Raw genomic sequence first — 21,461 nt, 5'->3', positions numbered from 1 at the left:
TTGCAGCATATTAGCCCTCCTATGGCATTGTTCATGGATTCTGTTTCCTGCCTTTTATAGTCAGATGGGAAGTGGTGTGGGTGACATCCACTTTTCAGCTCTCAAGTGACCACAGATAGTGTTTTACAAAGTGTTTTAGTCCCTGAGTGTTTTAAGAGCCAAATAAATTGAGAAACAAGTTTTTCGTAGGTTAAAAAAGATAAATATTTATTTTTACACAATAACTGAAAAATACTCGCAACTTCACCCAGGCACACATTCACACACACACACCAGAAAAGATAGAGAGTGGAGTGTAACATGTAATTATAGTCCAGTTGGTGTAAAAGAGTTTATTATTGAAAAAAAAACCTTCAGAAGATTTTCGGGAGGAAATCTTTCATTGGTACAAGCCTGAATGTTAATTACCTTGAAAAGGATGACGTGACGTAGGCTCCTTGTGATTAAGCCTCAATCTGAAGTCGATGGTGGGAAATCCTGGATCACTTTTGCAGATGGGGATTTCCTAAGTCACTTGCAATTTCCCTGTTGGAGTCGTTAAAAGGTGTTGTCAGCAGGGCTCCTGCTTAGCTGGAACTGTCTCACAGCTGTTCTGGCTAGAAAAGACCTTCTCTGACTGTTCTGCCTCTTTCTCTCCAAGGTAGAAACTTGTCAGAATGGGGAGTTGGTCAGGTGACTAAGGGCTCTCTCCCCAGGGTTGATTCATATAATGTTACATGATATGGGAACCATTGTTACATGATGGCTTCTGAATGTGGTCCTTTCTGATAGATAGGTGTTACATAACACCTATTATTTTGGCCTTGGCTTCAGAGTCAGTCTGTCTGTAAAAGTCTTTGTTAGTTCCATTCTTGCAGAAAGGAGTTATTAGCATCGAATGGGCTACATTCCATTTCAATGTGTTTTCCCCAAAGCAAATTCAAGTGTGGATAATGGGTTTCATATTGACAGACAAACATGTTTATTACAGTACAGGAGGGGTCACCTGAACTTTACTCCATTTTGCCTGTGGCATAAATGTGTCCAACTTTTGTAGTTCAGTTCAACAGTTGACTTTTATTTCAGAATTCCTGCAGTTCATTTCATAGTTCGTCACTGTTCCCTCCAAGAGTGTGACATGCCATTTAACAAATTTATATATCAAATTTATTTTATGAACCTTGTAATTAGTTACAGTGTGGATGCTTGGGACTAAATACCAAACCAGCCTTTCCTTTTATTTGATGAAGGGGTGTCAGTCCCAGGAAACGGGCAGTTCCTAATGTTGACTCTTTCGCGCTCACAGCTAGGGCTGCTAGTTAAGTTTGGCAAGACTACCTCCTGCACAGAGTTGTGTTCCTAAGTTCCATGCCAGCCCTTGTTGTGGTTTTCTATTTCTACTTAGCGCATCCGGTAGCACTCTGAGTCTGTGGGTTCAAGACTCACTCCAGAGACTTGAACACAATGTGGGGGTGGAGGAGGACTCCTGTTGGTTTGAATTAATAAGCCATGCTATTTGTTTGTTTTCATAGTGACCAGTATGTACTATTTGTATTTGACCATCACTGTGGACACTTTCCTGGGCCATGTCAATGTTTTCCAGCAAACCTTATAACTATTTTGATATGTTGCTCATATAAAAGCTCAAGTCAGTCAGGATATAAATGGCAGGCCTTACATCAATCAAACCATTCTGCAAAGCGCCAACCTAATGAGCTTCCAGGTGATTAGGGAGAATTTATGGAATACTTATTACAAAAGCATATTTACTGAATTGTACCATAATCCACAAACACCACCTGTATCTAATTTCACATGACTGAACAAACAAAAGAATTTGCATTTAAATAGCACATTTCACATCTCAGGACAGCCCAAAGCGTTTTACAGGCAAAGTCACTGTTGTTATGTAGCAAATACAGCAGCCAAGCTGTGCATAGCCAGGCCCTATAAACAGCAATGAGATAATTCAGGAAATCTACTTTTGATAATGTTGGTTGTGAAATAAACATTGGCCACTAGACTGGGCACAGTTCATCTGTTCTTCAAACAGTGCCATGGGATCTTTTATATCCACTTGAGGGGGCAGACAGGGCTTCAGGTTAGCGTCTCATCTGAAAGATGGCACTACCAACAATGCAGTACACCTTGCAGAAGCTCAACGCCAACTCACAGACACTTCTTCCTACCTCCCTCTGGACCATGACCCCACCACCGAACATCAAGCCACCGTCCAAAGGACTGTCACTGACCTCATCTCCTCTGGAGATCTTCCCCCCTACAGCTTCCAACCTCATAGTCCCGCAACCCCGGACAGCCCGCTTCTATCTCCTTCCCAAAATCCACAAACGGGACTGTCCCGGCAGACCCATTGTGTCAGCCTGCTCCTGCCCCACTGAACTTATTTCTTTCTATCTTGACTCTATCTTTTCTCCGCTGGTCCAGTCTCTTCCCACCTACATCCGTGACTCTTCTGACGCCCTACGTCATTTTGACAATTTCCAGTTTCCTGGCCCCAGCCGCCTCCTCTTCACTATGGACGTCCAATCGCTCTACACCTCCATCCCCCATCAGGATGGTTTGAGGGCTCTCCGCTTCTTCCTGGAACAGAGGCCCAATCAGTCCCCATCCACTACCACCCTCCTCCGCCTGGCTGAACTTGTTCTCACATTGAACAACTTCTCCTTCAACTCCACGCACTTCCTTCAAGTAAAAGGTGTCGCTATGAGTACCCGCATGGGTCCTAGTTATGCCTGTCTTTTTGTGGGATATGTCGAGCATTCTTTGTTCCAGTCCTACTCAGGCCCCCTCCCCCAACTCTTTTTCCGGTACATTGATGACTGTATCGGTGCCGTTTCCTGCTCCCGCCCCAAACTGGAAAACTTTATCAACTTTGCTTCCAATTTCGACCCTTCTCTCACCTTTACATGGTCCATCTCTGACACTTCCCTTCCTCGACTTCTCTGTCTCTATCTCTGGGGATAGCTTGTCTACTAATATTCATTATAAGCCCACCGACTCCCACAGCTACCTCGACTACATTTCTTCACACCCTACCTCATGTAAGGACTCCATTCCATTCTCCCAGTTTCTCCGTCTTCGATGCATCTGCTCTGATGATGCTACCTTCCATGACGGTGCTGCTGGTATGACCTCCTTTTTCCTCAACCGAGGATTCGCCCCCACTGTTGTTGACAGGGCCCTCAACCGTGTCCGGCCCATTTCCCGTAGCTCTGCCCTCAACCCTTCCCCTCCCTCCCAGAACTGTGACAGGGTTCCCCATGTCCTCACTTTCCACCCCATCAGCCTCCATATACAAAGGATCATCCTCCGCCATTTCCGCCACCTCCAGCGTGATGCCACTACCAAACGCATCTTCCCCTCCCTTCCCCTGTCAGCATTCCGAAGGGATCATTCCCTCCGCGACACCCTGGTCCACTCCTCCATTACCCCCACCACCTCGTCCCCGTCCCATGGCACCTTCCCCTGCAATCGCAGGAGGTGTAATACCTGCCCATTTACCTCCTCTCTCCTCACTATCCCAGCCCCAAACACTCCTTTCAGGTGAAGCAGCGATTTACTAGTACTTCTTTCAATGTAGTATACTGTATTCGCTGCTCACAGTGTGGTCTCCTCTACATTGGGGAGACCAAGCGCAGACTGGGTGACCGCTTTGCGGAACATCTCTGCTCAGTCCGCAAGCAGGACTCTGAGCTTCCGGTTGCTTGCCATTTCAACACTCCCCCCTGTTCTCATGCTCACATCTCTGTCCTGGGATTGCTGCAGTGTTCCAGTGAACATCAACGCAAGCTCGAGGAACAGCATCTCATCTACCGGTTAGGCACATTACAGCCTGCCGGACTGAACATTGAGTTCAATAATTTCAGAGCATGACAGCCCCCCATTTACTTTCATTTTTAGTTGTTTTTTCTTCTTTTTTACATTTTTTACAACCTTTTTTTTTTTGCATTTATTTTATTTCATCTTAGTTTGTTCAGTTCGCTTACCCACTGTTTTTTTTCATGTTTGCACTTGCTGCTGTTCAATATTCAGTCCGTTAACACCTTTTCTGTACCAATGCTTTGTCTTTCAACACAGCATTAACATATTGTTTGCCTTTGTTCCATGACCTTTTGGTCAGCTATGTGGCCTTGTCCAATCTACACCTTCTCCTTTGTTATCTCTTGCCCCACCCCCACCTCACTTGCTTATAACCTGTGACATTTTTCATATTTGTCAGTTCCGAAGAAGGGTCACTGACCCGAAACGTTAACTCTGCTTCTCTTTCCACAGATGCTGCCAGACCTGCTGAGTGGTTCCAGCATTTCTTGTTTTTATTTCAGTACACCTTCAGTACTGCACTGAGGTGTCAGCCTAAATTATGTGCTCAAGTCTCTGGAGTGGGTCTTGAACCCCCAGACTCAAGAGTGCTACCGGATCAGCTAAGCAGATATAGAAAAGCACAAGGAGAGCTGACATGGAACTTAGAAATGCAACTCTGTGCAGGAGGTGGTCTTGTCAAACTAGCAGCCCTAGCTGTTAGCACAAAAGAGCCAACATTGAGAACTGCCCATTTCCTGGACTGACATCCCCTCAACCAAAAATAGTAAAAGAAAAAGCTGGTTTGGTTAGTCCCAAGCAGCCACACTGTAACTAATTACAAGGTTCCTAAAATAAATTTGATAAATCACAAAGAGTTTGAACTCTACATCTGCAAACAATCAAACTGCAAGTGGTTAATGCTACTCACCGGCATTCATTGCCTTAAATTTTTGCTTTAGCTCACGTGGAGTAAGGCGGTAATGATCAAGGCCATCATTCCAATAGATACGATCAAGAACTTGCAGGTCTCCACCTACTAGCCAGCTTCCACTCTGCATTACCATCTGTGGATTTCATAAGAGTACAGAACCAAAACAAACTTTACATTTCAAGTCAATGGTGGGAAATAATAGATAAAAAAGCAACAAATTGTAGATGCTGGAAATCTAAAATAAAAGCAATAAATGCTCAAAACACTTGAAACACAATATGCTTCAAACTTTCCACAGGTCTGGCAGCAACTGTGGAGAGAGAATGAGAGTTAATGTACAGGTTGATGCTGATACATCTTCCGTTTCTCTCATTATCACCGCCTTTTTCCTTGTACTATCACTCCTGTCATTTAATCATCTCCCACCCTCCATTGAATCAGACCTTTCCTTTTTTCTTTTCCTGCTCCCTTGCCCAGGCTCTGTACCAGCTTGTGAGCTGTTCATCTGTAGCATCTTCCAGCTCTGACGGAAAGTTATCGAGCTAAAATGTTAACCCTATGTTTATCTCTCTACAGATGCTGTATGACGTGGTAAACGTTTCCAGCATTTTTAACTGGGAAATATAGAACTAGCTGCATAAAAACACCAACTAAAGATAGATACCTCACACTAATAAAACATCAGAGTGGTATAAAAGAGACATTGAAAATAATTGCAGGTAACTGAATGCATTTCTTCAAAACAACAAATATTAAATGGTGCTATTTTTAAATGGTAATTATTTTTCAATGTTTGAAAATTAACTAAGAATGCACAGACACAATAAAGCAGATCATACTTCCCCTACAGGTAGATTTCTACTCCTCCATATCATGAGCATAAAGAACTTCTGTGTTGAGTTATTAGAAACCCGAATAGTAAAAATGAGTGGCTCACAGCTGACCAACAGAGGTGCTACAGAAATCACTGACAGGTAGAAAGTATTTGCAGTTAAACACCCCCAATCAAGACTTCTTTAGATGACACTAATTTATTTGACCAATTTGAATCAAGACAGAGCTCCTCAATGACTCCTGTTTAGTTTCACACTGCAACAGAAAAGTAATCAAAATGTCATACTGATCTTGGAGAAAAAAATGCTTTTAGCAAAACCTTAATGTAAGGATGTTCTTTGCACGTTGTTCCCCACTGACGTGCACAACGCTCCTCTTTCCTGTGCTCATAGAATTCTGGATTGCGAAGGATAGCCACCCGCCACCCATTATACACCAGCGCAAAGGCAGTGCAGCCATCCAGTCGCTCTTTGTCTTCATGTGTCACTGACAGGACGATGGGCACCGACAGGTTAATGAGACCTCCTGCAGGGCACAAGGGGACATAAAAAAGCATTAACAGGAAAATATTCAGTTTACACTTTACATAGAGATTATTTTTGCTGGGTGTACACATGTAAAAAACAAATGCAAAATTCAGATGGTTAGAATGATCAGACCTTCCTGCATGGATTGCACTATGGGGGAGGAAGGTACTTTCAAAGGCTATTTATTTGATGGGGCTCCACATCCCCTGCAGCACCCCCCCCCACCCCCCTCCACCCATCCCATCAAATAAATAGCCTATTAAAGTAGCTTTCCCACCCCAGAATAGGGAAGAGGATATAGGATCAAGTTTCTGTGGGAGTGAGCTTGTTGGCAGCTCCGCTGAGATTGGGGTTGAGACTAAAGGCCTGCTACCCGACCCGAACCCGTCGGGACCTGATGACATGTGTCGGGTTCAGGTCGGGTTGGGCTGCTCTTCCGGATCCAGCTTTCGGGCTGTGTCTGGGTCGGACATACACAGCACAGTATGCTTTGCTGGGAGGAAAAGGGAAGTTGAGTAAGTAAGTGTCAACATTTGAAAAGCCTGCCTGAGCTGGGAGTCCAGGGCGTCAAGGAGGGAAACGTGCATCCGGACTCCAGAGACTCTGAGTCTGCGCAGTGAGCGATTGACCGTCTCTAGGACGTCATCGTGCACATGCTGCAGCTTCCTTCCATTCCATCCATCCAAAAGTGGTAAGTACAGTGAGTGCACTATGGTCGGATCGGGTCGGGCGCAGGAAAAATTGGAAGGACTCGGGCCGGGTCAGGCTCGGGTCCGATGTGCTTCTGTCGGGTTTGGGTCGGGTTTTTTTTTCCAGACCTGAGCAGGCCTTTAGTTGAGGCTCCTGTGATTATCTAAACCAAGATAAATCTTAAAATTCGAACAACCGAAATGGGTTTCTAAAGTGCCACATTCGGAATTCTGGAAGATCTTGTAGGATGAGTGTGAGGGTGGAGGATCTGAGCCATCACATCTGCTGTGGAGTTGCTACTGGCCTATTTTAAAAGCCTTACAATGTCCTCCACCAACATACCATGCAAGATGGTGAAAATTACCCCCAATATGTTTTTAACTTAACATTTTCCTTAACTTTCATTTAAAGCACCATACTTTGATTATTCGTAAACTAACGAATGGAAGGAAGAAAAAACCCAGCAAATCAACTTTTGTAAACTTCATCTATCATTACAGGAAAAGAGAAATCAATGAAGAGCTCAGGCACCAGCTGGAAGGTGTGATCTTATTAAGGGTTAACATTCAGTTTAACTCCAATGATTCAAAACGTGAAGCCTAATTTTAACTCATTTTCGGGACGTTAGCGTCACTGGTGATGCCGGCATTTATTGCCCATCCCTAGTTGCCCTGGACAGCTGATTTCTTTCCCTAAAGGACAACAGTGAACTAATTGGGTTTTTACAAATATCTAACAGCTTCACATTTTTACTTATACCAGCTTTTTAACACAATGGTATGCAAGCAAAGCAAAAGAGGCAGTAGCTTTCACCAAAGATCCCTAGCATATGTAAAACTCCTAAGATCAGAGAGGAGGAACAATCAAAAATAAAAAATTGTTTGGTGTTCAGTGAGTCAGACACACACATCACCAACACACCTTAGGGAGTATGTTGCATGGGTTCCTCTTTATTCAGTAAACTGGGAAGGACCAGGCAGACCCATGTCATCTACCCTCTCCCCGCCTCAAAATAAAAATCAGAAACAGAAATGCTACCACAAGACTGCACATCTTCACTCTCCCTTGTTAGCAAGAAAACTAAACTTTTAAATGGATCGGGCACATGCTTCCTTGCAGCTGCCAAACTGCCAGCCAGAAAGCGATAGTTTTTAATTTGAAACAATCACCAGTAACTATTGGTGAACCTTCTGGATAAAACAGGAATCTTGCAAAAAGGAAAAGGGATGATTTTGCACTGTTCATTTTTGCTCAATAAATGTGCTTCTACTTAAAGTCTAAAATGAGATCTGATGCCTTGTTGATGCCAAAGACACGAGTAAGACCCTCTTAGAAGCTAAATCCAGCACTTGATGCAATTCACAAGAATGGCTCCATGTTTGTTGCCCTTTGCTTTACATGATTTTTTAAAACTTTAAGCACGCAAATCAGAAAATCTTATATCATACGAGGCCACTCAACACACTGTGTCTTTGACATCTGTATCAGCTATCCAATTAGTCAAATGCCCCTGCTGTTTCCCATAGCCGTACAAGCCTTTCCACTTCATGTAGCCAACCAGTTCCCTTTTGAAAATTACTCCTATAATTGCTTCCACCACCCTTTCTGGTAGTGCATTCCAGATCATAACAACTCGCTGCACAAAAATAATTATCATCTGAACTGCTCTAAACTGAATCACATTCAGATGTTTGAAGAAATAACCAAGAAAACACAATTCAGATAATAATGGACTTCAAGCAAGTCCCAACCTCTAATCACCAATTGCCGTTATGATGAATTTTAGCAGAGCTTTTCTCAACTTAAAACAGAAATGCAACAAAAATGATGGGCTCAACCTATTGGTAGCTAAGATGATCAATGCTGATGGAGATCTGAGAAAGGTAGGCCAGTTAGCAGAGGATAGTCAGATATGTTCAACCATTACAACCAAGAAATAAAAGTATTACATTGCTCTCACAAAGAGTCAACACTGTCACAAATGGGCCAAATGGCCTCCCTCTGTGCTGTAAACGTCCAATATAATTTAAAATTCTCTCATTACTAATGAGTGAACGATAACAGTTTCCCCCCACCTCAAAGATACCAGCAACATTGCAGATTCTCTACACCTCCATCGCCCACCAGGACGGTTTGTGGGATCTTCGCTTCTTCCTTGAACAGACATCCAACCAGTCCCCATCCACTACCACCCTCCTCCGCCTGGCTGAACTTGCTTTCACATTGAACAACTTCTCCTTCAACTCCACTCACTTCCTTCAAGTAAAAGGTGTCGCTATGGGTACCCACAAGGGTCCTAGTTATGCCTGTCTTTTTGTGGGATATGTCAAACATTCCTTGTTCCAGTTCTACTCAGGCCCCCTCCCCCAACTTTTTCTTTGGTACATTGATGACTGTATTTCCTGCTCCCGCCCCGAACTGGACAACTTTAATCAATTTTGCTTCCAATTTCCACCCTTCTTTCACCTTTACGTGGTCTATCTCCAACATTTCCCTTCCCTTCCTTGACTTCTTTGTTTCCATCTCTGGGGATAGGCTGTCTACTAATATTCATTATAACCCCACCAACTCCCACAGCTACCTCGACTACACTTCTTCAAACCCTACCTCTTGTAAGGATTCAAATCCATTCTCCCAGTTTCTCCATCTCTGCCGCATCTGCTCTGATGATGCAACCTTCCACAACAGCATCTCTGATAAGACTTCCTTTTTCCTCAACCGAGGATTCCGCCCCCCCACAATGTGGTTGACAGGGCCTTCAACCATGTACTGCCCACTTCCCGCAATTCTGCCCTCACGCCTTCCCCTCCCTCCCAGAACCACGACAGGGTCCCCCTTGTCCTCACTTTCCACCCCACCAGCTTCCACATCCAAAGGATCATCCTTAGCCATTTCCGCCACCACCAAACGCATCTTCCCTTTCCCTGTCAGCATTCCGAAAGGATAGTTCCCTCCGCGACACCCTGGTCCACTCCCCCATTACCCCCGACACCTCGTCACCTTCCCATGCAATTGCAGGAGGTGTAATACCTGCTCTTTTACCTTCTCTCTTCTCACTATCCAAGGCCCAAACATTCCTTTCAGGTAAAGCAGCAATTTACTTGTACTTCTTTCAATTTAGCATACTGTATTCGCTGCTCACAATGCAGTCTCCTCTGCATTGGGGAGACCAAACGCAGATTGGGTGATCACTTTGCTGAACACCTTGGCTCAGTCCGAAAGCATGACCCCGAGCTTCCAGTTGCTTGCCATTTCAACACTCTCCCCTGCTCTCATGCCAACATTTGTGTCTTTGGCCTGCTCCAGTGTTTCAGTGAACATCAACGCAAGCTCGAGGAGCAGCACCTGATCTTTCAATTAGGCACTCTACAGCCTTGCGGACTGAACATCGAGTTCCACAACTTCAGAGCACGACTGGCCTTTTTAAATATTTTATTTTTTAACCATGTGCCTGCTTTTCATGCAGTCAGAGCTGATCATTATTCCACTATTAACACTCTCTCTGGACAAATGCTTTGCCTTCCACCACAAGCATTAGCACATGCTTTGCTTTTGTCCCAGGACAGCTTTGTTATTTAATCTCTCTCTGCCCTATCAAACACCTTCCCTTTGTTCTCTCACCCACTCCCCTCCCCTTCACTTGCTTAAAACCCAATTCTTTCCTGACCGTTGCCAGTTCTGATGAAAGGTCTCAGACCTGAAACGTCAACTTTGTTTCTCTCTCCACAGATGCTGCCAGACCTGCTGAGTATTTCCAGCACTTTTTGTTTTGTTGCAGAACTAGACAAAGGTCTGACTGGTATATCTCTGATCCTCTCCAGTACATTCTTTAGAAGAATCCTGTTTTGGTTTTCATTCTGCCTGTCGATACTTGAATTTGGTGCGCTTTTTTAAAGAAAATTTCTGCAGCACTCAATAAAATTCCTTTAACGTGATCGCCAATTCCCTGCCCAAAATCCTAGTAAGTATCATACCCGCGCTCCTTAACAAAACAGAACATGTACTTATGAATTCTGTAATACCTTAAGATCTGTGGTTAGTTTAGCCCAGGACCTAATGGCCTACATCCAAGGGTTTTAAAGGAAGTGGCTGCAGAGATAGTGGAGGCATTGGTCGAAATATTCCAGAACTCACTGGATTCTGGGAGGGTCCCAGAGGATTGGAAAACCGCTAATGTGATCCCCCTGTTCAAGAAGGGAGGCAGACAAAAAGCAGGAAACTATAGGCCGGTCAGCCTAACATCAGTCGTTGGGAAAATGCTAGAGTCTGTTATTATCGACGAAATAGCAGGACATTTAGAAAAGCTTAATACAATCAAACAGAGTCAACATGGTTTGTGAAAGGGAAATCATGCTTGACAAATTTGCTGGATCTCTTTGAGGATATAACAAGCAGAGTTGATAAAGTGGAACCGATAGATGTAGTATATTTGGATTTCCAGAAGGCATTTGATAAGATGCCACATAAAAGATTATTGCACAAGATAGGAGCCCACGGTATTAGGGGTACTGTATTAGCATGGATTGAGGATTGGGTAACTAACAGAAGACAGAGAGTCGGGATTAATGAGTCTTTTTCCAGTTGGAAAGACGTAACTAGTGGAGTGCCACAAGGATCAGTCCTAGAGCCTCAATTATTTACTATCTATATTAATGACTTGGAGGAGGGGGCAGAGTGTAATATATCCAAATTTGCTGACGATACAAAAATAGATGGGAGGACATGTTGTGATCAAGACATAAGGAATCTGTAAGGGGATATAGATAGGTTGAGTGAGTAGGCAAAAACCTGGCAGATGGAGTTTAATGTCGGGAAGTGTGAGGTCATGCACTTTGGTAGGAAGAATCAAAAGGATCAAAAAAGTACAGCACAGAGGGATCTGGGTGCTCTTGTGCATTAAACACAAAAAGTTAGCATGCAGGTGCAGCAAGTAATTAAGGCGGCAAATGGAATTTTGGCCTTTATTCCTAGGGGGTCAGAGATTAAAAATAGGAAAGGATATACTGGCATTGGAGGTAATTCAAAAGAGATTCACAAGGCCGATTCCTGGGATGAAGGGGTAGACTTATCAAGAACGGTTAAACAGGTTAGGCCTTTATTCATTAGAGGTTAGAAGAATGAGGGGTGATCTTATTGAAACGTACAAGATTCTGAGAGGGCTTGACAGGGTAGATGTTGAGAAGATGTTTCCACCAGTGGGGGAGTCTCGAACTAGGGAACATTCTTTTGGGCCTCCTTATCTCGAGAGACAATGGATACGCGCCTGGAGGTGGTCAGTGGTTTGTGAAGCAGCGCCTGGAGTGGCTATAAAGGCCAATTCTGGAGTGACAGGCTCTTCCACAGGTGCTGCAGAGAAATTTGTTTGTTGGGGCTGTTGCACAGTTGGCTCTCCCCTTGCGCCTCTGTCTTTTTTCCTGCCAACTACTAAGTCTCTTCGACTCGCCACAATTTAGCCCTGTCTTTATGGCTGCCCGCCAGCTCTGGCGAATGCTGGCAACTGACTCCCACGACTTGTGATCAATGTCACACGATTTCATGTCGCGTTTGCAGACGTCTTTATAACGGAGACATGGACGGCCGGTGGGTCTGATACCAGTGGCGAGCTCGCTGTACAATGTGTCTTTGGGGATCCTGCCATCTTCCATGCGGCTCACATGGCCAAGCCATCTCAAGCGCCGCTGACTCAGTAGTGTGTATAAGCTGGGGGTGTTGGCTGCTTCAAGGACTTCTGTGTTGGAGATATAGTCCTGCCACCTGATGCCAAGTATTCTCCGAAGGCAGCGAAGATGGAATGAATTGAGACGTCGCTCTTGGCTGGCATACGTTGTCCAGGCCTCGCTGCCGTAGAGCAAGGTACTGAGGACACAGGCCTGATACACTCGGACTTTTGTGTTCCGTGTCAGTGCGCCATTTTCCCACACTCTCTTGGCCAGTCTGGACATAGCAGTGGAAGCCTTACCCATGCGCTTGTTGATTTCTGCATCTAGAGACAGGTTACTGGTGATAGTTGAGCCTAGGTAGGTGAACTCTTGAACCACTTCCAGAGCGTGGTCGCCAATATTGATGGATGGAGCATTTCTGACATCCTGCCCCATGATGTTCGTTTTCTTGAGGCTGATGGTTAGGCCAAATTCATTGCAGGCAGACGCAAACCTGTCGATGAGACTCTGCAGGCATTCTTCAGTGTGAGATGTTAAAGCAGCATCGTCAGCAAAGAGGAGTTCTCTGATGAGGATTTTCCGTACTTTGGACTTCGCTCTTAGACGGGCAAGGTTGAACAACCTGCCCCCTGATCTTGTGTGGAGGAAAATTCCTTCTTCAGAGGATTTGAACGCATGTGAAAGCAGCAGGGAGAAGAAAATCCCAAAAAGTGTGGGTGCGAGAACACAGCCCTGTTTCACACCACTCAGGATAGGAAAGGGCTCTGATGAGGAGCCACCATGTTGAATTGTGCCTTTCATATTGTCATGGAATGAGGTGATGATACTTAGTAGCTTTGGTGGACATCCGATCTTTTCTAGTAGTCTGAAGAGACCACGTCTGCTGACGAGGTCAAAGGCTTTGGTGAGATCAATGAAAGCAATGTAGAGGGGCATCTGTTGTTCACGGCATTTCTCCTGTATCTGACGAAGGGAGAACAGCATGTCAATAGTCGATCTCTCTGCACGAAAGCCACACTGTGCCTCAGGGTAGACGCGCTCGGCCAGCTTCTGGAGCCTGTTCAGAGCGACTCGAGCAAAGACTTTCCCCACTATGCTGAGCAGGGAGATTCCACGGTAGTTGTTGCAGTCACCGCGGTCACCTTTGTTTTTATAGAGGGTGATGATGTTGGCATCGCGCATGTCCTGGGGTACTGCTCCCTCGTCCCAGCACAGACATAGCAGTTCATGTAGTGCTGAGAGTATAGCAGGCTTGGCACTCTTGATTATTTCAGGGGTAATGCTGTCCTTCCCAGGGGCTTTTCCGCTGGCTAGGGAATCAATGGCATCACTGAGTTCCGATTTGGTTGGCTGTATGTCCAGCTCATCCATGACTGGTAGAGGCTGGGCTGCATTGAGGGCAGTCTCAGTGACAGCATTCTCCCTGGAGTACAGTTCTAGGTAGTGCTCAACCCAGCGGTCCATCTGTTTGCGTTGGTCAGTGATTATGTCCCCCGATTTAGATTTGAGGGGGGTGATCTTCTTGATGGTTGGCCCAAGAGCTCTCTTCATGCCATCATACATTCCTCTGATGTTTCCGGTGTCTGAGGCCAGCTGAATATGACTGCATAGGTGTTGCCAGTAGTCGTTTGCGCAACGCCTAGCTGTTCTTTGTGCAGTACTTCTGGCTGCTTTAAGTGCTGCGGATGTTAAATCGCTGGGGGCTTTCTTGTAGTTCAAAAGTGCAATGCGCTTAGCGGCTATGACAGGTTCCAGCTCTTCATTATGAGATTGAAACCAGTCTGCATTTCTCTTCGCACTTTTGCCGTAGGTGGTCAAAGCTGACTCATAGATGGCGTCTCTGATGTGGGCCCACTTGGTCTCAGCATCCCCTGTGGGAGTGTTTTGAAGGGCTGTTACAAGTGAATTTAGAAATTTTTGTAACAGCTGTGGGTGAGAAATTCTGCTCGTGTTGATGCGCGGGTGGCCCTTCTGCTTGGAATGATGCAACTTCTTTGGTCTGAGTCTAACCTTGCTGCACACCAGGGAGTGGTCGGTGTCGCAGTCCGCACTGTGGAAGCTGCGTGTGATTTGAACACTGTTTAAGGCGGCTCGCCTTGTGACAATGAGGTCTAGCTGGTGCCAACGACGTGATCTTGGGTGCCTCCATGAAACCTGGTGACAGGGTTTAGTGTGAAAGAACGAGTTGGTGATGCAGAGGTTATGATAGGTACACAACTCAAGCAGTCTCTGTCCATTCTCATTCATCCTTCCAATGCCATAGCGCCCAAGGCAGGAGGGCCATGAGTCATGGTCGGCCCCAACCCTGGCATTAAAGTCCCCCAGCAGGAATAGGTGTTCGGTGTTGGGGATGCTGCTAATGATGTTATGGAGTTGTTCATAGAACTGGTCTTTAGCTTCAGGTGGGGAGCAGAGTGTTGGAGCATAGATGCTGAGTAGGTGTACTGGACCAGAGGTGGTGAGCAGTCGGATGGACAGAATGCGTTCCGAGCCATTTGAGGGAGGCTCTATCATGCTGAGCAAGGAGTTTCTGATGGCGAAGCCCACTCCATGCTGTCTTGGTTCTTCAGGATCCCTACCCTGCCAGAAGAAGGTGTAGTCTTGCTCTGCTAGAGAGCCACTCGCGGGGAGGCGAGTCTCCTGAAGTGCTGCAATGTCCACATTGAATCTACTGAGCTCGTTGTTAATGATGGCGGTCTTCCGAGAATCGTTGATTTGTGTAAGGTCTTCCGACAGGCCAGGACACATAGTTCTGACGTTCCAGCTTGCAAAGCGAAGGGCTGGTACCTTCTTTCCTTTTTTCGTGTTGTTTGGTGCGGTGTATCAGTCCACCTTTCGGGCAATGACCCTGAGCTCCAAGCACCCATTGAAGCAGGCAGACTGTGGCGGGACAGAACCTTATTGACCGGGGGCTGTCCGGTTTGAGGCGGGCGGTAGCTGTCCAGTGAGGTGCAATGACCTCTCCCACCGACAAAGGCAACCCGTGGCGCCCAGTTTCTACGCCAATTTATCTGGACTTATAACCCGTAACTGCTGCCTTCCGTGTTGTTTTAGTCGCTGTGAGGCAACTATGGAGTGACCTCTCCATGGCGCATGCCTGGGCAAATTTATGGAGGTCGAGAGTTGCCCAGTCGTCAAAACCCCCCTCTCGGCCTTTCTGGTGGGGTCCAAAGGAGTGCAGGACACGACGTTTGGCACCAGTATGGCTGCAGGAACATAGTTACAGAATAAGGGGACACTCAGAGGTAGTGAATGTCTGGAATTTTCTACCCCAGAGAGTTGTGGAGGCTAGATCACTGAAAGTATTTAAAGAGGAGGTAGATAGATTTTTGAAATATCAAGGAGTTGAAGGCTATGAGGAGCTGGCACAAAAGAGGAGTTGAGGTTTGGGGCAGATCAGCCATGATCTTATTGAATAGCAGGGCAGGCTATGAGGGGCCGAATGGCCTACTCCTGCTCCTATTTCTTATGTTCTTATTTCTGTGGCACATTATTAAGCGGTTCACCCAATTGCCTTAAGTGCAACAGCAATAAACATTAAATTAATAAGAAATTTATATAGTGCCTTTCACAATCTCAGGTTTTCCCAAAGCACTTTAGAACCAATTAAAAACTATTTGAAGTTGTAATGTAGGAAAAGCAGCCAGTTTCAGAACTGCAAGGTCCTACAAAGAGCAATGACCAGATAATCTGTTTTAGTGATGTTGATTGAGGGATAAAGATTGGCCAGTACACTGTGCAGAACGTCCCTGCTCTTCTTCGAAATAGTGCTATGGGATCCCTTATGTTGACCTGCAAGGGAAGACAGGGCCTGCATTTAATTAAAAGGCTCATCCGAAAGTCAGCAACTCCGACAGCGCAGCACGCCCTCAGTACTGCACTGGAGTATCAGCCTAAATTTTAAGTTCAAGTCTTTGGGATGGGACTTGAACCTACAACCTTCTGAATTAGAGGCAAGAATTCTACCACTTAGCCACAGCTGACACCAGTGTTTAGAGGACAAATTTCCATTATAACTGGAACTACAAACTAACACATTTTCTAAACCCTCAACTGCAGCAGAAATACCCTGGAAATCATGAGAATGCCTTGAAAAGTGCAGACCAACTTACAGTATCTCCCAAAGAGAAGAGGCAACTGAAGAGGCAGTGCACAGGGTGGTCCAGCAAAGAACTGGACCAGTCAGTATGCAGCCCCCTCTCCCCACCTCAGTAGACAGCTGCACAGCTCAGGCACCAGCAGCAGAACAGAGAGCTCAAGTGATCTTGATTACAAGAGCCAGAGAACTGTGGTTACAATCCAGCGGAGAGGGAGAGTAGAGAGCAGGTAGAAGCAAAAATGACTACCTTCAGGTTCGGCAACAAGGCAGGCACTGGTTATAATGGTGACACAACAGATGTTTAAATTCCGTTTCTTAGTTCGGAAACAGGAGCAACAGCCCGAGAGTCTGTTAAGCTAAGTTAACTATACCATAAAACCACAATCAAGCTGTTCCATTCTGCTCTTGCCTAGCAGCCCCTATGCGTGTACAGCCAAACTTAAGAGTGTACCTGCAGGATTTCAATGTAAAAAGTGCAATGTAAATATGATACAAGCCGAACCAAACAGAAATACAAATATGGTATTAAGTCTGAGATTACAAAAGAAAATTAGATTTATATAAATGATAATTTCATATGTATGCCACACTTCCTGTCAGCGTTTTCCATGATAAATTCCTATGTAAACTTGTCACACTGTAATTACACCAGGTCCTTGCAACGGAATATTCAACTACAGCATGACACGTTCACATAGGTAGTTTCCCATTATAACCATGAACAGAGAAGTTTACAGTGGGAATAAAATATAAGGACAGAAAGTAGGACGTTCAAATGGGGACCAAAGTACACCTGCGTTGCCTGGTCCAATTATCCCCCGTCCTCAAACCCCACTTCACCTGAAGACTATAACTTTGTCTTGAATACAAAAGCAAAATACTGTGGATGCTGGAAATCTGAAAGGTCACAGACCTGAAACATTAACTGTTTCTCTCTCCACAGATGCTGCCAGACCAGCTGAGTATTTCCAGCATTTTCAGCTTTTATTATAAAACTTTGCCTTGCCTCTCTGTATGCAATGCCACTTTGTTAAAAAATAACGGCTCTTCAGAATATTTCTGGTGCTGGCTATGAGCTTGCCTTCACTGTATCAAATTATCCACAAAAGCAGATTGCCACAGCCTTCCAATTACATTGTAAATGAAATGTGGTTCCGATACAGAAATGTGGTTGTGACATTGTAAATTGGCTTGAACTATTATTAACACTGAAGCTTCCAATATATAGGAAGCTGAAGCTTTCAGTCAAGTCCTTTTGGGTTCACAAGTTGTATCCAAGTGGAAACTCTTGTTACATTCCCAAGTGCAGCGAGTGACATTCCAGCCCCTACATCCAATCTTTTATATCTGAAACCATTAGAACTGACAAGAAGACGTTAAAGCTTGTGTTTTTTTATAAAAAGGAGCACACTCAACATCTGAACCTTAGCTTAGGCTTTGCCACTCTCACCCAGGCAATACTTGAGTTCTTACCATCCAACAAGCAGCCAAAATGAAGGCACTGCAAGAACTCTCGCTCTCTCATGAAGCCAGTGAGTGGAGTAGCCCAACCCTCAGCCAGTACCTGCACCCACTGTAAATCCACCTAGAAAAAAGAGACACTCAGTGTTTCCTTTCAAATTGTAACAATTAGGTATGAATTTTCATCAAAGCAAAAACAAAAACCTGCGTTCAATATACATCAGGCCTTTTCACATCTTCAAAGCGTTTCAAAGCCAATTAATTACCGTGTAAGTGTAGTCACTGTAGACAATGGTGGCAGCCAATTTACATCCTACAAGCTTCCACAAGCAGCAATATTTTCTCAGAGGTTTTGGTTGAGAGGTAAAGGTTCATCAGGACACTAGGAAAAATTGATAGCGGCTGGATGGGCAGGCTCAATAGACCAGCTCGATAGACCAGTAGGCCCTATTCTGTCTTTGTCCTTCATATGTAAGGCAAGTTCAAAGCCACATCTCACTGGTTGCAAACAGACCTAGTCCGGGGTCAATCACCATGGTCAACATTGCTGCACAGGCCTAGAAGGAAGCAGGCCTTAACTCAAGGATTTCCAGGGATAGTGATGTTTCCTGAAAGATGTCTGATAAATTTACGGTAAATTTATAACTTTTTCCTTAATTGGAAGCACACTGAATTTAAAAAAGTACTCTTTTAAACTTTCCTTCCCTATTAACTTTAAGGGATATTTATGTAAATTGTACAATTCAACCTTTGGTTGTTTTCTGATTTCTTAGTAACTGAAATTTTTTCCTTACTTTTGTTCTTTAAGAGTATATACGAAGTACATTAGTTCATCTGTTAGTGACTCCTAGTCGTTACTAATTTAAAACACTACTCTAGTCATTAGCAAAGTACAGGGACAGATCAGTCAACGGTGGCAGCAGCAACAGTGGCTCAGTCTGGGAGCCAGCTAGACAGGCTCCAGCACATTTGTTATTTACTGTAATTTAAATGAGTTGCAGACACCGATTCTCTGAAGGGACTTAAAATTAGCCACCTTCCCTCGGGTGGCAGGGAGGGAGGGCTGGGGTATGAGAGAGAGAGTTAAACGTTTATTGAAAAAGCGACTGTACACAAAAAGAACAGTAACTATCTTTGTGAAATAAATATAACTTGCACATAATCTTCAACGTTTCTCATAATTAAAGCTCATCATAGCGGCTGTGTACAGTGGCATAAACATATAAAATGCACAATTAAATATGTCAAATCCTTAAACTGTTCTTATCCCCTCCCCCACCCACCCAAAAAATACTCCTTTCTCTGTGGGTTTGTGTTAGTTGGCGAGGTGAGAGGACAACTGGTACTAAGTTAGCTATCAGAATCGGAATTCAAAGTCTTGACAATTTTACATTAAAAGGTACTGAAGGAATTGCATCACGGGAGCTGCAAACAACACCACTGAAATATTCCGTTTGCTATAAAGAAGTTCCTATTGTTTAATTGAGTTAGCAAATTGTTGGGATTTTGGGATTGGTGGAGGGCTGTTGAAGGACGATGAAACATAGAGAATTTGGGTATTTCAACCTGAACTCCACCTAAAACCTCAGGTTGCGAGCAGTTTTCTCAGGAGCCATGACAAATTCTCCGTCTGCTACTTGAGTCCAACTTAGATAAATGAATATAAAGCCGGAAATTAGCTTTCACGATATTTGCACAAGAATGTTTATTGCATTACTCCAGTAATCTGTTTCAAGCAGTTTAATGCCTCTAATAAAGTATACAATAATATCACAGACGGTAACCACTAGGCTTACTGTATTATGATTATGGTGTAAAGCAGGCTTCTGGTCAACAAGGGGGCTTGATAGCTTCAAATGAATATAGTGTAACACATGGCAGGCACAGCGCTTGAATTGTGGAGAAGTGCTCTGTTTCAATGAAAGAAAGGTCTTGGATTTATATAGTGCCTTTCACAGCCTTAGGATGTCCCAATGTGCTTCACAGCCAATGAACTGCTTTTGAAGTGTAGATACTAGCGTTATGTAGGGAAATGGAGTAGTCTATTTGTGGAGTCAGGTCTCACAAAAATCGGTATAACAAATAGCCAGTTAATCTATTTTGTTGGTTGAGTGTTAAATATCGGCCAGAACATTGGGGAGAACTTATAAAAATAGTGCTATGTGATCTTTTACATCTATCTGCGATGGTGCCTCGGACAGTGCAGCACTCCCTCGGTAGTCCTCAAGTCCCTGGAGTGGGTCCTGAACCCACAAACTTCTGGAAAAGGGGTAAGTGCTACCACTCAGCCAAGCTGCCACATCCTCATTGTGTGCAGGATTATTTCTTAAAATCTATGAAGTACATGTTGTTTGTAATTAAACTTTTGGAAAAAGTTGTGCAAAAATAAGATTGGTTTAGTTCATTTGAGAACACTGAGTAAAATGCAACATGACCCAGTCTTGTGGCACTGGAGCTAGTAGAGCAGAAACCAGAACATGTCTAATTAGTAACTATGTTTAATGCAAACAACACCAATCTCTACAATACGAAATTATGTATGTATTTAGACAGTACTTTATCATAACAAAAAGTTCTCGAAGTGAACAATTGATTTGAGGTACAGGGGTTTTTTTGGTACCACTGGGTGAGGGTTGAATATTGGTCATTAGATCGGCTCTTGGAATCTTTAACATGCACCTCTACCAGCAAACAAGGGCCTCAGTTTAGCAGCTCACCTGAAAGGACAATACTGCTAACACTGCAGTCAGCTTTGATAATGAGTTCAAATCCTGATATGGGGCTTGAACCCACCATCTTTCTACTGTGAAGCAAGAGTGCTACCAGCTTAGTCAAGCCTGTGCGGCACAACATGGACAGTCTGTCACAGTTTAAAACAGTTACAAAAGAAAAAAAAGCTCATACCTTATTAATTTCCAGGGCTGGCAAAGTGTCTGCATCGTTTCTCACGAGATCAAGCTTGTTTTCTGGGACGAATAATTCCTTTATTTCGGCATAAGCATCAACAGGGACTATATCCTGTTTGAAACAATCAATAAAACCCAAACAATATCCATTCAGTGACATATTGGACTTTTGGTCAAAATACAGGCAAAGTTAAGCTAATTTACATTAAAATGAGTGGTTGGAGGCATTTTTGACAGGAGATGTGGGGTGAAAGAATTAAAGAGCTTGGTCCTGTAGTGCCATCTCATGTTCATAATCAGTAAAAGCAATGTGGTCAGAAAGAAAGAAAATCAATGAGTTGCAGAGCTAATTAAATCATTACAAGTTCGCAATTAAAGAGGCATCTTTCATCTGTGGAATAGATGGTGATTCACAAAAGGTCTGTGCAAGGAGGTGCTTTAATCTACAATTAAGGTGACTGTACAAAAATGATTACTCCAAAAGCTATAGCCAAATTCATGGTCAACCTCAACGGAAATAAAAAATCACAACCACACAGACCTCCATGAAGA

General features: G+C 44.2%; 1 protein-coding gene across 1 annotated transcript in view; it reads right to left on the bottom strand.

The window, feature by feature from the left end:
* The window catches only part of papss1 (3'-phosphoadenosine 5'-phosphosulfate synthase 1), a 63,845-nt gene that overhangs the window by 32,509 nt on the left and 9,875 nt on the right, over window positions 1–21,461 (bottom strand). The window contains exons 4-7 of the mRNA XM_068045543.1: window positions 20,908–21,021; window positions 18,016–18,127; window positions 5,886–6,091; window positions 4,730–4,865 (exon numbers count right to left, since the gene is read on the bottom strand). Coding sequence (XP_067901644.1) covers window positions 4,730–4,865; window positions 5,886–6,091; window positions 18,016–18,127; window positions 20,908–21,021 — 568 coding nt within the window. The remainder of the gene's footprint in view (window positions 1–4,729; window positions 4,866–5,885; window positions 6,092–18,015; window positions 18,128–20,907; window positions 21,022–21,461) is intronic.

The sequence above is a fragment of the Heterodontus francisci genome, chromosome 1 (genome assembly GCF_036365525.1).
Source record: "Heterodontus francisci isolate sHetFra1 chromosome 1, sHetFra1.hap1, whole genome shotgun sequence".
Taxonomy (NCBI): domain Eukaryota; kingdom Metazoa; phylum Chordata; class Chondrichthyes; order Heterodontiformes; family Heterodontidae; genus Heterodontus; species Heterodontus francisci.
Note: the sequence above shows the minus strand (reverse complement) of the source record. Positions and strands in the feature narration are given on the sequence as shown.